The sequence below is a fragment of the Aspergillus tubingensis genome (genome assembly GCF_013340325.1).
Source record: "Aspergillus tubingensis WU-2223L DNA, scaffold_7, whole genome shotgun sequence".
NCBI lineage: Eukaryota > Fungi > Ascomycota > Eurotiomycetes > Eurotiales > Aspergillaceae > Aspergillus > Aspergillus tubingensis.
Window position 1 is genome coordinate 1009742 of NW_023336281.1, and position 15723 is coordinate 1025464.

The window sequence follows — 15723 nt, forward strand, 5'->3', positions numbered from 1 at the left end:
TCCGACAAAGTGATGCTTTAGGGACGGATAGTCTAGTCTACGGCTAAAAGGGGCAAAACCACGAGCCCTATGCGTGTCCCTGAAAACACTGTGGAGCAGTTCAGTCTCGCGCGGTTGAATTATCCATTCTTGCGGAGCAGACTCGTTTGTCTACCCGCCACTCACGTGGAAGGTTCACTCTTAAGTTGAACCGGCAGAGATCCGGCCCATGGATGCCATTCCAGGACCGCTGGCAGGCAGCCACATAGACGCGACAGCCGTTGGAAGAGTTCTCCTGGCATGACAACCAATTAGAACGGATTCTTCACTCGGCCGGTTAGAGTGTATAAGCTGTAAAGCGTAGAGAAGACTCGGACCTTCAATGACCTGTGTCGCCATAGCAATACTGCAAATCTGTGACGGCGGAAGATCTTGGGTACTTCCCACAATGCCGTTGTTTCACCGAGGCGCACTAAGCACGTCGAATGGCACATGGAGCAAGCAGCAAGGGGAAGCGAAATGCGCACTAAAATAGCCACACGCCACTAACTTAGAAGACTTGATGGGCTCACAGACCTGTGGCTTTCAGCACCTTGGTTTGAGAACTGCATTGGTGCTTGTGCTTGCATTATGGTGAGACCGGAGTCTCCGGAATAATTCAATGAGGTTCCCAGGTAGATGGAGTATTTGTGCTCCGTCTCTGCTCTTTGAAGATACACGTTATCAAGTCTAGCTAATTCGTCGGTTTGGCGTCCACCCCGACAATAAGGTTAGATGGGTACGTAACCCGGCGTGAGAAGAGGCTTAAATGTCGTTATGCGTCTGCCTAAGGCAAAATTCTGTCGACCTGGATCTCTTCCAGATGGTTCATGGTTCATGGTTCATGCAGAAGCAAGGCAGAGATGCCTACTTCTTTCTCTTGATTACCTGGCTGAACCATGCATTGCTGACCCTGCAGAGGCTGCCATGCACACACGAGTGACACCGCACATTGTACTAGGTTCAGGAAGCTGAGCCACGGATCTGGTCTGATCTGAGCCGGCCACCACAATTTTTGGCCCCAATTCTGGCCCCGTTCCATCTCCGGGGCAAAGGGAAGCCCGTCTGACGCGCGCTAGTCTCGATGGGGAGGTAGTTCAATGCAGTGTTTATCTAGTCTGCACACTGTTGACTGTGGTAGATAACTAATTGGTAAACAGTGGAATGGTTGCCTAAGACATCCTAGTCCTAGATCTTTTGGAAGCGGGATCTTTCTGGCTTGTATAGTGAACAAAAAAAAAAAAAAAAAAAAAAAAACCTCACATATGGTGAATATTTTTTTATAATGAATTTTGGTCAAAGAAATCGTACAGTGGGCATGTGTACCAACATGAAATGATCGTGGATTATTCTCATGTAGATCGCATTCTACGTGCCTTCTTTCTTATAGATATGGATCTCCTGCCGCCCCCGATTCCAATGCTTGCCTTTTTTATACTTTCTTGCGAGCCGTTGGTTTGCAGCTCTTCCGCCACTTGTGAACTTTGACAATCCCCCACATCCATTGCCATGGTGTGTATACGGTATAGAACTGCTGCACTCTGCTAATAGTACATTTAATCTTTGGACAGATCTGATACCTTGAAGCATCAAGATAATTTAATGATTGGGTAGGAAATTCTCCCCGAATCAATGCGATCTTTGAATGCCCCAACAAATTGGAAATAACTGTTCTATCGGTATCTCGGCAAGCAGCGTGATAGTTAACTACGATGGACTGTGTATAGCTCGGATGCGCCGCCCGTTTGGGGCAAGATGCGAGTAAGTGCACACAGAAATTCTGGAGCTACGATAGTCAAGTAATAATAGGGCTTGAGAATTAGAGGTAACGCGCGGCATTTTACTAGAGGGTTAATAATATCGTAATCGGGAACCCAGTTTCAAAAGGCAGCCGGTCCATGGGTCCGACCCACTGCGACGCGACGAATTCAGGAGACAATCGAGTCTAGTTCCTTTCTCTGTCGAGTTTAGCCCAGGCACGGGATCCAGTTCTGAGACCCGGAATAACGAATAACAACAAATCAACAACAACACCGAATTGAAGGATTTAATTTATCACCACAACAAACACTCATCGCTCCTCCGTAAGCAGAAGCAGTCAGTGCCCAGGAGGGGGAAAAGGAACAGAGAAGATAATCAGCCACAGCAAAAGCAATCCGAAGACGATATTCTTTTGATCTTCAGGACTGAGGAAGAAGAGTACCGTAGTAATTCCCATGAATGGTTCCAGGTGCTCCCGTAATTACCGTGGGTAGATTAAAAGCTTCTTGGCTCATTGGGGAGGATAGACTAATCCCGCGTATAAGCCGAACGCCATGATAAAACCCATCATAAAATTAGAAGAAGAAAATTGGGGCCCAGGACGGACGGAGTCTGGCACATTTGGGTGAACCCCAACGCAACTTGCTCTGCCGTTAAACCGTCGCTTATATGCTTGACTGCGACTAAACCTGGGTTGTCATGTAAGGTGTGGGTTTAGTCTAGTCTTGAGCATCGTCCAACCCTCCTCTGATTTTTGTGATCATCACTTGCCTTTTCCCGCTTTTTTTCCCTTCCATTGCTGCGTCTGGACTTTCCAGCTGAACCCTGGATGCCACATACGCCTCCCCCGACCGGAAAGCAGCCCCCTCCTCCTGCTCCTCCTCTTCTCCTCCTCCAAAAAGTGCGTGAGTAATCAATCCGTTTGGTATTGTCTTCTTCTGTCAGTTGGTTCACTACTATTCACATCTCGGGCTTAGCTTGACAGCAGCCTCCGTTTTTTCCCTCTCTCTCCCCCATTCCACTCATCATCTTCCATCGTTCTTCTCCCAGCCTTTCTTTTCCACCTCTCACATTCATACTTCCTCCTTCCCCCCCCGACACTCGTTTTTCTTCCCCTTTCACTACTTACAGCATTTTTCTCCTTATTCCCTTTTCTTTCTTTTTCTCCTTCCCTCAGTCTCTCTCTCTCCCCTCCCTAACATCCTCTCCGACTGACACTGGGCCTTGATTTGGAGTCCGCAGGTGCTCAGCCTTACGCCAACAGACCTCCCCCCAATCCCGAACCATCGATCATCGGACTGAGCCTCCCCGCCCAAGGGTAACACACGACAATTCGCACCACCGCTTAACAATCCTACGGCCTCCCCCGAGACTTTCTCATCCTCCTCCTTCACCCTGCAGCGAGCCAGTCGCCGGGCGAAGATACCCTCCGCTCGCCCCGTTAGCCCGTCTTAAGTGTGGCTTGGTGTGGCTTATACGCTTGTCGTCAAGTGGTCGTCGTCGTCCTCCCAGAACCCGTCATCTTCGAGAACCCCGACCTCCTGAAATCCCCCTCCTGACAACCTCAAAAACAAGGCCCCGGCCGCAACCCGCACAGTTTGGGGTTGTCACCTCCCCGCTTCGCGAACCTGTATCCTTGATCCTCTACCTCTGCCATATTGTCGCGGCCGTCGGGTGGTCGAACCGTCATATTGTATCCCGATCCTGAGCCTCCGACGGACACTAGCTCCGTAACGGAGCACTTCGTCAAGATTTATTCCCACAATTCGCGGGCCTCCCTGCTCGGGGGCACTTTCGATCCATCTTTTAGACGCGGTTTCCGTGCCCGAGAAGGGTATACGAATGTTCCTCCGAATCCTCCAAAGCGACACAGGATGTATCGGCCAAACTCGCTCTGGACTTGGTCCTTTTGCATTGTTACCCTCGTCCAAACCATCATTACCCTTGCCCTCGAGTCGTAAGTGTGGCCTTCATAACCGTTGATTTGAATCTTTCCGAGTGCTTATGCTGACTACCGCACGAATAGTTATGTCTTCGCAAACTTCCAGATCCAACTGTTTCCCAAGGGTGAAGTCTCGACTGCATCAAAGACAGTAACAACCTTCTTGGCACTCTACTGTTTCGGTTTTATATATGAGTTGATCCTCGTTTACGATGCTCTACGCCTCAAGAATACCATTCAAGTCATCGGTCTGTGCGTGTGCAACCTCGGTCTTCTGATTTACGGAGCGGTGCAAGTCCAGCAGATCAAGGACTCCATCGAAATGCTTGTGGCCGAAAGCGCCATCACGGTAGACGTGTGGGGGGAAACGGAGCCTTTTCTGATTATCATTCCGTGCGTCGTTGCCATGGGCTCTGTCCTGATGATGATTATCGCTTGGAAGCTCTACGATGAATTTGCATGGTCGATCTACAAGCATATCAGCGCCGATCTGCGAATGAAGCGCCGGTATCTTACATATCAGGTACTTTTGCATGCCTGCCGAAGTGGGGACCCGAACCCAACTAACAAGCGTTTTAGATCTATATCGCTCTGCTGAAGTTCGATTTCTTCTTCTTCCTTGGTTTCACGGTCCAGTTCCTTGTCATTGTTACGAACAAGACGGATGTTGAATTCGGTCTCACAACGGCTGCCATTCCCGTTACGATTCTCATTCTTGTTTGCGCTGCGATCTTCGTCAAGCGAGAGAGCTCGATCGGAATGATCATCGTCATTGTACGTTATAGTATCCCTCATTGGGTCTGGATATCTTCTAACTGGTATCGCAGCTTCTATACTTCGCGGCTATGGCCTACTTCCTGTTCAAGCTGGTCCGCATGTACCAGCCTCAAACATATCAAGAGTACCTGCCCGCCCGGCGGTCTCTGACATTCTTCGCTGTGATCACACTTCTTTTGATCGTTTTGACGATCATCAATGCCTGCATTTGCATGCACAACTTCCACAGGGGTCTGAAGCAGCACGTGCATAAGAAGAAGTCCCGCGACAAGGATGAGAAGACAACTGAGTTGTCTTCCAACATCTCGGGCCAGGTGCCGAATCGCATGATGATTGACTGAGCGACTTCAGCCCCACGTTATGAACCAAACACAATAAAACGACCAAAAAAAGAGGAAGACTAAAAATAACAGCAAACCTGCAAATCGGGGGACTTTTTTCTTTTCCACATTTCTAACCACTGCACATTTATTCATGGAGCGATATATCGTTTTTAAAGGTTAGCGAGTTGTGCAAATAGTCCGCCAGTAGGTGGACCTACTGCTTGGATACTGAGATTGGGCGTGTTTCCGGGATTTACCATATGATACCTCCTACTGCGTTGCTCGGTTTTTCTTACGAACCTTCGACTGTCTTTCCTTGTTGATTTCCTCGGAGTTTTGTCTGAAGTGGCTGTTCATCCTCCCCCCGCATCACGCTCTTACTCAATGACGCGCCGAGTCGCGTCTCATCGATGAAATTCTTTTTTCCTTATATTTCCGTTTTGATCATCATTTCCCCCTTATATCTACATATCTCTACCCCCCGATTATGTGAATATCACGACTCTGCATTATGTACTGTAGTTATTAATTTGCCTTGTTGCTTGGAGATAATCAAAAGACACTACTCAAACCAGCCTACTGTCCTACACCCATTTATTAGCGATGAAATATCTGCAAACAGATAACTAAACTAACAGCAAGGCACCGGATAGTCGAGCGAGACAGTAAGTAGCTACGTACACACAATATAGACCAGAAGAAGACGAGCAAGCAGGGAGATCTCTCTAGATGAGAAGAATGAAAGAGAAAAAAAAAGATCACGAAAAAGATATCTCCGATGCGGGGAATCGAACCCCGAGCTGCCGTGTGAAAGACGGCGATGTTAGCCGTTACACCACATCGGATTATTGTTGAAGAAGGGACTGATCTTATCATCTAAGTAGAACAAGTCTAGCTCCCTACATCACAAAGAGAACTCCTAGTTATTTGATTCTATTATCTACTACTCCTACTACCCTTCATAATACCATTTCAATACATTCGATCTCGAGTCAATGAGAACATATGATAGAGAGGCATGTACAGTAGCGCGATAAATAATTCTGGGAGATAGAATAATTTGTCATATTGGTGTGAGGGGGGTTAAAGCAGCAGGGAGGGAGTAGTACTTATCGTTTTTACAATGAGGTATAGTTCAATAAAGCTACATGTGGTGGTGGCAGGGAGAACCTTACTGTGTGTATATCTGGATGGCTGCTGAGTAGGTAGCTATTGTCGGTGGTGCATCCGAGGGCGATATTATGGGATGAATAGAGGGGGTGAGGGAGTAAGGGACTGGGTATCCTGGCTGGGTGCGTAGGACGCGAGGTATACCCGGAAACTAGTACTTCCTCGTTACTGCTAGTACTTAATTATATCCCAAGTTGAATGGTAGATTATTACAAAGGTTGCATTAAAAAGGAGAAAAGTCGCTCATATGATTGATCCAACTATATAGCAGGCGATGTGGCTATCGACAGATTCGCTCGAGCAGCAGAAATATATGTATAAAAAAAAAAAAACGAGTATTAACAGGTAGAAATAGTAGTAAGAACCGAAACCAGCTATATGCATAAAGCAGCGAACGTATATATAGAGCAGTCGGTCGATATAGTCGAAAAAGAATGTCAGTTGGTTATTTTATTTCCCCTTTCCCCACTTCTTCACTCGGAAGACATAGTACAACATGACGGCGCCGGCAATGTTGAATACGAAATAGCACCAGAAAATTCCGTAGTCGCGCCAGCGGTCTTTCCAGTAGACCCACCGAAGAGCAAGATACTCATCAGCTATAGTCATGGAGCAGTACTCGCAGGCAGAGGTGGCGTTTGGATTGTACACCTGGCCTCCGGCGGCTTCGACATACTTCTGCATGTATTGTCCACAGGTGTAGTTGGATGGGGGGTCGAAAACACTGAGCTCGGAAGTACTGCACTCCACTGGGCGACCATGGAGGATTGAACTGCCGACTCCGGCCGTGTAGTACGTGAAAGGGGAGACACGGTACATGAAAATCCAGAATCCGGGTAGGTCTCCGGGTGGTTGCAGCATACCATTGAAGATGAACGCAAATGCGAACATGAGAACGGCCAATATGCCTGCAACCGGTGCCTGGGGGATCGCGGCAATCACGAAGTGAGCCATACTGGCCACATACAGATAGAATTGGACGATGTAGAGAAGGGCAAGGACGTGTCGCTCGGCATCTTGACCCGTGCCCATCACAGCCCAGTAAAACGATGCCCAAACACAAACTCCCAGAACAAAGTGGTAGGGGATTTCGACGAAGACGTTTGAGAGAATGAATACTTTCCATGAGTAGACCCTGGATGGCCGCTCCCGGACTTCATATAGCGCCCGCTGCGCAACGAATCTGGGCGTGATCTGGTTGACGAGGGTAGTGAAAACCGTGGCTAGGAGGAAGACACTGAAGAGAGCACACTGGAAACCCTGTTCGGTGTTGTTCGCTTTATAAAAGGAGAAACCGATGAACAATCCACACGCTATACCCAACGAGTACTTTGAAAACACATATTCCGGTTGGCGGTAGTATTGCTGAAACGCACGCTTCATGACGTGGTAGAGTTGGCTGGTGAAAGGCATAGCAAATTCCATATTGCTGCTATCGCCATCCCGGGCTCGTGGCTCGGGCTGTTGTTGCGGATCCTGAAGACGTTCGAGCTCTGCGAGGACCTCCCTGCGCTCAGGGCTATCGTTCCATCTCTGAACCCAGTCAATGCCTTCCGATGCTTCCCCCGCGACGATCTCAAGAATGTACTCCGCCGGATTTTCCATGTCCCCGCAGGGCCTAGCACCGCAGCGCTCAAAGTATTCCAATAGTACGTGGGATTGGTCTCCAATATCACCAAAGTAGACAGTTTTGCCTCCTTTGGCTAGGAACAACAAGCGATCGAAGGTCTGGAACAGCAGGGCACTCGGTTGGTGGATGGTGGCAAGGACTGCCTGACCGTGATCGGCAAGCCTTCTCAGAAGTGCGCAGATTGTCCAGGAACTCTGTGAGTCTAGACCGCTGGTTGGCTCGTCGAGGAATATTAACAATGTCGGTTTCGCAGCAAGTTCAACACCAATACTCAGCAACTTTCTCTGCTCCACGTTCAAGCCCTCTCCCAGAGAGCCCACAACAGCCTCCGCAAAGTCTTGCATGCGTAGAACCTTGATGACCTCTTCGACATATTCGTACTTCTCCTTTTCAGATACTGATGCGGGCTGACGGAGCATGGCACTGAAGCGGAGGGCCTCGCGTACCGTAGTTGTCTCCATATGAAGATCCTGCTGTTGAACATACCCGGTTTCTCGTGGAAAATTGGCCTTCAAAGCTCTTCCGTTCACTAAAACATCGCCGGTAACAACGCCGATAGATACCCTCTGGGCGAGGACATCCAAAAGTGTAGTTTTTCCGGCCCCAGAAACCCCCATCAGCGCGGTCAAAGTGCCTGGCTTAACCCATCCATTCACGTTATCGAGAAGTCGCCGGGTACCATCTTTGACGGGTATATCATAATTGAGGCCCTTCCACGAGAGGATATCTGTTTGCCGAGGAAGGTTAATAGCATCCACTTGGTCCCGCACTTCGGGCTTGTCTGGGGGCGCTTCTCCATCTTCGATCCCATCGGAGGATAGCAGATATTGTGGAACATGACCAGACCGGAAAACCAGGGTTTCTGCTTTGGATGTCTCACCCGAATTGTACTCGGAAAGAAACAAATAGAGGCCGGTGAATAATACCAGGTAGGCGACGAGAATACCGTAATTCCGCCAAACATGGCTGTAGTAGTATTGGTAACTCTGCTCCACATAAGCGTCCCCGGAGACGAACCGCTCTCCTGCAACGGCACCCACGGTTGAACAGATGAAGGATGAGCCAACAGCATAGCTTGGGATCACCGATGCACATTCAAAGTTCCTGCCATGGAACTCATTCGCTAAGATGGCCTCATACACATAGTAGATTGGGTTAACCCAGCGGATCCATGAAAGCCACGGGTGCATGTATGGTTGTGGCAAGACGAAGCCAGTGTATACCACAATGCATAAGATACAAACACCAGCCATCGCCATTGCCTGCGCGCTTGTCCTTGTAGCCGCAGCTAAGCTACGGAAAATCCCGGACATCGTCAAGACAGAAGTCAACAGAAACATGTAGCAAATGAAGAACTGTGATGGTTCTCGTCGAAGGTTGGACATCAGATAAAGAATCACACAAAAGAGAGTACCCCGTGTGAATTTGATAGGCAGATCCATGATCCAACTGGCCAAGGCCTCAGCGAAAGGATGCACAAACGCATAACCCGCTTGCTTCACAGCAATTGGCCGCTGGCTATATAGCTGAATAATCTCATTGAGGGCGATCAAGGCATTGAAAAGCACAGCGAAGTATAGCACAGCCCCTTTCTGGAAAAATGTGGCAGTGGTGGGCGCAGAATTGAAAAAAATAGAACCGATCACCAATGCGAGAATGGGTTGTGTCACTACCGTAACGATTACGGTCGGTAGGTCGTTCCGTAGTCGCTGAAAAGCCCGGCGCAGGCAGAGGCGGACTTGCATCGGAACAGAGAGGAGATATGGGCTGCGTGGCCGAGTATGGCGGGCCTGCTGCTGTTCATGATTGGCCTTGAATGCTTTGGCCTCGTCTGAATCCGGTGGATGAGCGCGTTGATACTCCTCTATCTGACCGCAGAGCTCCTGATACTCGGGGCTACGCTTCCAATATTCCTCGAACTCCTTCGCCGTGCGTGGTACTTTGTCGACCATGTCAGGACGGGCCTTTCGTTCGCCTGGGTTGGTAACTGAAGTCAGGAAGTCGCCGCTGACTTGGCGATCTGGTAATTCCCAGCCCATTTCCTCGAAGTAACGTACTGCACGATCGCGGCGACCGAAGTAGATCTGGCGACCTTCGTAGAGGACGACGACTTTGTCGACGAGATCGTACATCGACTGAGAAGCTTGATATGCAGCGATAGCATGACACGATCGACCCATGTCGGCAGAAAGACGTAATGCCCTGACAAATTTTAGAGCAGACGACGCATCGAGCCCTCGTGTGCTGTTATCCCAAGCTCCGATACGACACCTTGAGACGAACATCTCGGCGATACTGACCCTCTTCCTCTCACCACCGCTAACTCCTCGCACAAAATTGTCCCCTACCTTGGTGTGATAGGTATGTGAGAGGCCAAACACAGCCAAGACAACCTGAGTGAGGGTTTCAACATATTCGGAGCGTGTCAAGCCTTCAATTCGTTTCTGGGGGGTCCGCGCATGCGCTGCGAATGAAAGCGTTTGACCAACGGTAAGGTGTGGAAAGTGTTGATCGACTTCCTTGTTGTAAGCCACCTCTCCACGGTGGTGCTTGATCATATCCTCATATTCGATGCCTTGGTAATGAATGGTACTCTGAGGTTCGAGCGTCAGACCACCCAGGTGGCCACAAAGGGTTTTCAGGAATGTTGTACATCCACTTCCAGGGCGACCGAGAACGAGCAGGAGCTCTCCACTTTGGAGGAAGCCATCGAAGCTGTGGAGAATCTGCCTTGGTGGAGGGGACGCTCGTCTTGAAAGCGCATGCGCGGCAGCGCGGAAGGGAGCTGCCAACTGCGTAGCAATAGTCTTCTGGATCTGTAATGCTGAGCCTGATCCAGACACGCAAAGATTAGAAAAAACGACACCCTGCGTCTGCTGTACAATGCCTGACTGGTTCAGGGCCGTTAGAACAAGTTTTGCCCAGAGACGTTGATCGAACGCCGGATTGGCGGGGTCCAAACGGGGGTCATCCTTTTCAATGATCGTAGCAGCTTGGGAAATCCTTCGACCAGTTCGGGTAGAGGCGATTCGTGTCAGATTGTGAAGCTCTTGCTCCTCCTCGTCCGACGATGGGGTCTGCTCCTTATCCGATGGATACGGGTCGTGAGCGCTGGCGTCCTTTTCGTCCATGGTGCCAGTCAATGAGAGTTCCTAGATAGACCCGTTTCGAGAGCCTTCAGGTCACCAAGCGAGAGGAAAACTGGCAACGAGGGAGAGGCGGAATTCCGCCAGAGATAAGGCTTGAACAGAAGGTCCCGTATGTATGGGATACACCTAATCAATAAAGCCCACAGGGCAAACTATAGAAGGGCCAATTTCGAGTGTTAATGTTAGGAAGCGATCGCCCCGCTTCGTGTCCAGCCATTTTTCGATAATAAATTAGATCTCACTCCCTTCATCCGCATTAGTGCACACTTATGCCTTGTTTCTAGAATTATTTCAGCCATCAGCCATGTCTATTCCGTCAAGCACGGCCGGGCGGCCTGCTCCTTGGGGATGCATGATCTAGACGGCCCTAACTGCGGCCTGCAGCAGCTAGCGCAACAATAAGCCCCAACTAGAGCGTGGATTGATCAGCGCTATTATTACACATAGTCGATCGCTTCAGGCCACACCGGGTGGACCACCTTCAGCCTTGTCATTGACGATTCTGACTGGCGGAATTCAAAATACCATTGTTCTTAGCATCTTAATGTGTGTCGTTGCTGGACTGTATGTGGCGAGGCTGTCGACGGAGACTTGTGGCACGTACGTAACTGCATTTGTGTGGAGCTGGACACTGAATCTCAGCGTTGGACCTTAAGAAAGACCTAGCCGGAAGATGGAGGTGACGATCCCGTCGAGAATGCATGAAGCGGCTGTAGGTTTACTCCGTTAGGCCAAACAGTCATTGAAGGAGGGTCCGGAAAAATGCTACTCGCCTGTTTTGCCTGCTCGGGCGGAATTACGTGACTGATGGAAGGGGCCAGCAAAAGCAACCCAGCCATAAAACACGTCAACCTGTGACTTCCTATCAATGCCCTATCCCGGAACTTGTTCTATGGCCTACTATAATGAGAGCAGGGAAGGGAAATATTGACGGGACGCGACGCCCAAACCACCGACTCGGTCACGGCTGATCGGCCCTCCGACGCGCCGGTGATCAACTATCAATCCCGGATCTGGTATCCATATGGGCTCAAACTCAGCACCAAAGATACTCCGTGGCTCTGGGTTCGCCGGGAAATCTAAAGGGCAACCATGCTAGCACTTCAGTGTGGATACGGACCATCGTGGATTCAAAAATGCCGCCCCACGCATTAAAGACTGAGCAACAAGCACCTTGCGGTGAAGCTTACATTTCAGAAGACTGCACTGTGTACGGAGACTCCGTAAATTATCTCCTTTGTTCGATCTCCAACTCTCCTTACTGCATGTTGTTGCTTGTTCCGTAAATTGCTTCCAGGCGATTGTGACGTGTCTACTCCGTAACCCGTAGCAATCAAAGTATGATGATGTCTCTTCTCCTGAAACGAAAAATGAATAGCATTTGTTCCCTATGCAGCCAATCATGCCAGGAAACAGTTGCTTAAAGTCTAGTAACGCTCATTGGAGGTGGCTGGAGGCGAGGAACTGACTCCCCTGCTCACGACGCTCGGATGGAGGAAGGATTACAGCCATCGAAGGGCTGTTACTGCTCATCCCGCAACCGAAGTCTTTCCAAAGAGAGCAAAGTGTATCAATCCGAAACCCTCTTAGCCTCGAGGATGTCTGGAGTCCAAAGCGTGTCTTGGTAGACAGCCAAGTTGGACGTGGCGAACTCGAACTCGAACATGTGGGCCTTCGCACATGTAGCGTTGCTGTATCTGTTGCTTGTTACTGGAGCTTAGCATTTCGCAGACATCACATCGCAGATCTCAGGCAGCAGGCAGCGTATGCACTGGGCCCGCAACACAGGGCTCTTCAGCTTGATGGGGTGATTCCGAGCCATGCTAGAGATTAGCATCGCAAGCTTTACTGAACGCGGCTATGATCGTGATCTGACACGCATAGAAATGATGCAGTAGGGCCGTCGCTTGGTTCTAAAATGTCTCAGTAAGGAGTAGAAGAAAAGGAAGTATCTATGAATCGTTCAGGTGTATAAGGCTTTGTGCAGAATGGCCGGCGCCGAAGGGCTCTGAGATTGAGTAGCTGCTTCACGGCACCACGGTGACACAAAGGTGGGTTTTAAAGTTCAGAGCAGGACCAGAGCCCGACATGATACGCAAGTTAAATCAGCGTTGTGGGATTTATGGTAGACAAGAAATCCTGACAGCTCTTTCCGACAGGTTAGCCATGTAGACAGATGCAGCCAAGGCAACCGCAACGCCGGAAATATTCCAGAAGGTGTATCGTACAAAAATAAGCAATACCAACCACTAAGTAAAAGGCATGCCTAATCTTTTGAAGTCCCAGATGAATTCACAAGAAAGTTAAATGTACTCCGTACTGTAGAAACAGTTCATCCACCTCGATATCACAAACAAACAAAACAAACAAACACACCTCCCCGTACCAGCCTACCCAATCCAGTAAGCGGTCAAGCCCACCACCAGCACATCGCACCATAAAAAAACCCACGACAGCTAAGCTTGACTCACCTTCTCTTCTTCTCCCCCAAGCGCCATCCCCACCAATGCTGCGTTTCTTTGCTACACACGACAGAAAGACCTCCAGGTCTTCCTGTCCTCGGCTCTGATTTCCCTTTCCGGGGAAAATCATCCGAAACCCCCTTGCAAATGAGAAATTCGGAGGAATCTTCACCCTATGCACCCGCCATTTGGAAAATGAAATCATTTTCCAAATGGCCGGTACTGCCCTCAAGGGCCTGGTGTGACATCCTTGCACACACCTGCAATTGGCATCAGAAACATCGGGGGGAGGAAGGCGAAGGGATGTAAGGGTTCGCTCTTGCATTTCTTTTCCTTTTCTCTTTTTTCCCCATGGGAGAGTCGTTGCGAAGATTGTGTGTGCACTCGGCTTTGAACCGGGTGTGCGACACTTTAGTGCAATACGCAGCATGCCGTTTCCTGTTCTCCCCTCGCTGCTCACCACCCTTATGGGGGGTGGGTTAGAGGGGGAGGATGGGATTGGTATCATTCGATTCCGATTATTCTGGTGGGGGTGGCGCTTCACTTCTTTTTTTTCTGAGGTTAGTTGGAACCCCTGTTTTTATGGAATCTTGTGTCTTCGCGGTTAGAGAACTGGAAAGGACTTTTTTTTCCCCGGCTAATTGTTGGGTTTGGGGACCTGTATGGGTCCCTTTTTTAGGTTCTTGATGGCCTAGGGGGGTTGGGGATATACTGTATGGTTGAGGAGGAAGAGATGTGTTATGGGCATCTGTTTTAAGCTGCTATTGCAGGATAGTTATATATGTCTGTTGAGAATGCAGCTTCATTGCACAAATCCACTGCTTCGTACTTCATATATGACATGTAGAGAGACTGGACAGAATTATTGTAACCAATTGGACTTTGAACACGTTGGTCGCTTAGCATCTAGCTGGATATTATAGAAACAAAAATGAACACAGGCCCCCGAGAACATTCAGGATATTTTCCGAACATTAGAAGTTGAAAAGAAAAGAAAGAGAAATCGTTGCCTCCATGTTGCTCCCACTCGTCATTATGATCTCGCATGTATGTCCACTTACTCCTCATCGCCAATCTAGACATTATTAGTCAGTATAACTCTCAATAAAACTAAATGAGGAATCATCGTACCTTAGGAGCCAGGTAGAATCTCAGATGACCGCTGCCAAGGCCATACTCAACGAGGAGCGGCACCTCCTGCGACAGGCACAGGGTGACCTTGTTCGACAGGTTGGTGGCCTTGCAGAAGTTGACGAGGTACTTGAGGGAGAAAGTGAGGGCGACGGGTTCGGTGAGGGAGATGGAAACGTTCTGTGCGGGGTTCTCGACGTTGGTGTGCTGACGGACGGTGACGGAGCCACTGCCAATGTCACCCTGGCAGGAGAACTTGACACCCTCCTTCGTGGCCTCAATGACGACTGGGAGAGGAATTAGTCGCGGATCGAACCCATTGCCAATGGAAAGAACAACATACCGGACTCAGAGAGAGCATTCAGATCCCTGCAGATACGCTGGAACTCTGCTGCCGGCATCTCTACCGTAGCAGCGTACTCTGTCTCCGGGATGGCCAGGTGCTCCTGGTCAATGTCCATCAACTTGATATCATACTCGCTAAGTCTATCCGTCTCGGCACTCTCGAACATCAGGTTGACGGCATCGGGAGAGTCCTCAGCCTTGAGAGTGAGGATATCTTCGTTTTGGGCGGCACGCAGGACCTTGGTCAGGGAGACCAGGTTGATACCGAGGGCAATGTTACGGTCGCAACGGTAGGGGGAGAATCCCTCGGCCTTGAGCATCATGGAGACAAGAGCGACATGGGAGTTGTCCATGGCCTGAAGTGAGATACCGGAGTCATTGCAGTCGAAGTTGCAGTCTTGGACCAGGTCCTTGATGGCGTCGACGACCTGGAGAAACCGAATGTCAGCAATCAAGCAGTGGCACGCAACAGTATATGATCGAGAGCTACTCACGCGCTTCAGGAGACTGGCTTGTTCTAGGCGAGCTTCAAGCACTGAAATAGTTGTTAGCATACAATCTTGAACCAGTTGAAGCTTGTGACGCTCACTTTTGATGTGATGGTATGTGAGTACGGTGAAAAGCTAATGAGAAGGAGAAGAGGAAGATGAGGAGAGGCTGAGCTAAGTAGGTGGTAGTTAGCAGGTGAAAGCAGGATCGTGAAGAATGAAAGTCGTAAAGAACTGACAGAAGGAATTGAGTGCGTAGGAAGGATAGCGGCGTGTCTTTCAGGTTGGGGTGAATTTATTGAGGGACCTGAAAGTGCAGCGAATTCGCGTTCGAGGGTTTCATTAGTGGGGAGGCACGCGTCCCAGTCGCGTCATTCCTTAGGCTGATATCACCCTTTGGGGTTAGTCTGCTGCTGCCTGAGGCTGGGCTATACCGCACCCGTCTCAAAGAAGCGTCACTACCACTTGTGACTAATCCAGCAACTGAAATATCTCTATAGAGTATGGGAAGTTATTTCTGTGTAGCC

At 49.5% G+C, this 15723-nt stretch overlaps 3 protein-coding genes and 1 non-coding gene across 4 annotated transcripts; 1 reads left to right on the top strand and 3 right to left on the bottom strand.

Annotated features, from left to right (window-relative positions):
- Positions 1-3653: 3653 nt before the first annotated feature.
- On the top strand, positions 3654-4839 carry AtWU_05311 (uncharacterized protein; the record flags this gene model as incomplete). The annotated part of the gene is made up of 4 exons (XM_035500421.1): positions 3654-3736; positions 3806-4244; positions 4301-4495; positions 4549-4839. 4 exons carry the CDS (start codon positions 3654-3656, stop codon positions 4837-4839), a joined length of 1008 nt encoding a protein of 335 aa, XP_035356314.1.
- Positions 4840-5594: 755 nt separating this feature from the next.
- AtWU_t135 lies at positions 5595-5666 on the bottom strand. The gene has a single exon. It is a non-coding gene; the product is annotated as a tRNA-Glu (tRNA).
- A 775-nt stretch (positions 5667-6441) lies between these two features.
- On the bottom strand, positions 6442-10752 carry AtWU_05312 (ABC multidrug transporter; the record flags this gene model as incomplete). Its single annotated transcript, XM_035500422.1, has 1 exon — positions 6442-10752. One exon carries the CDS (start codon positions 10750-10752, stop codon positions 6442-6444), a length of 4311 nt encoding a protein of 1436 aa, XP_035356315.1.
- A 3537-nt stretch (positions 10753-14289) lies between these two features.
- Positions 14290-15539, bottom strand: AtWU_05313 (proliferating cell nuclear antigen; the record flags this gene model as incomplete). Its single annotated transcript, XM_035500423.1, has 6 exons — positions 14290-14307; positions 14364-14650; positions 14707-15136; positions 15203-15243; positions 15298-15331; positions 15504-15539. The coding sequence occupies 6 exons, from the start codon at positions 15537-15539 to the stop codon at positions 14290-14292; spliced, it is 846 nt and encodes a 281-aa protein (XP_035356316.1).
- Between the last annotated feature and the right edge of the window lie 184 nt (positions 15540-15723).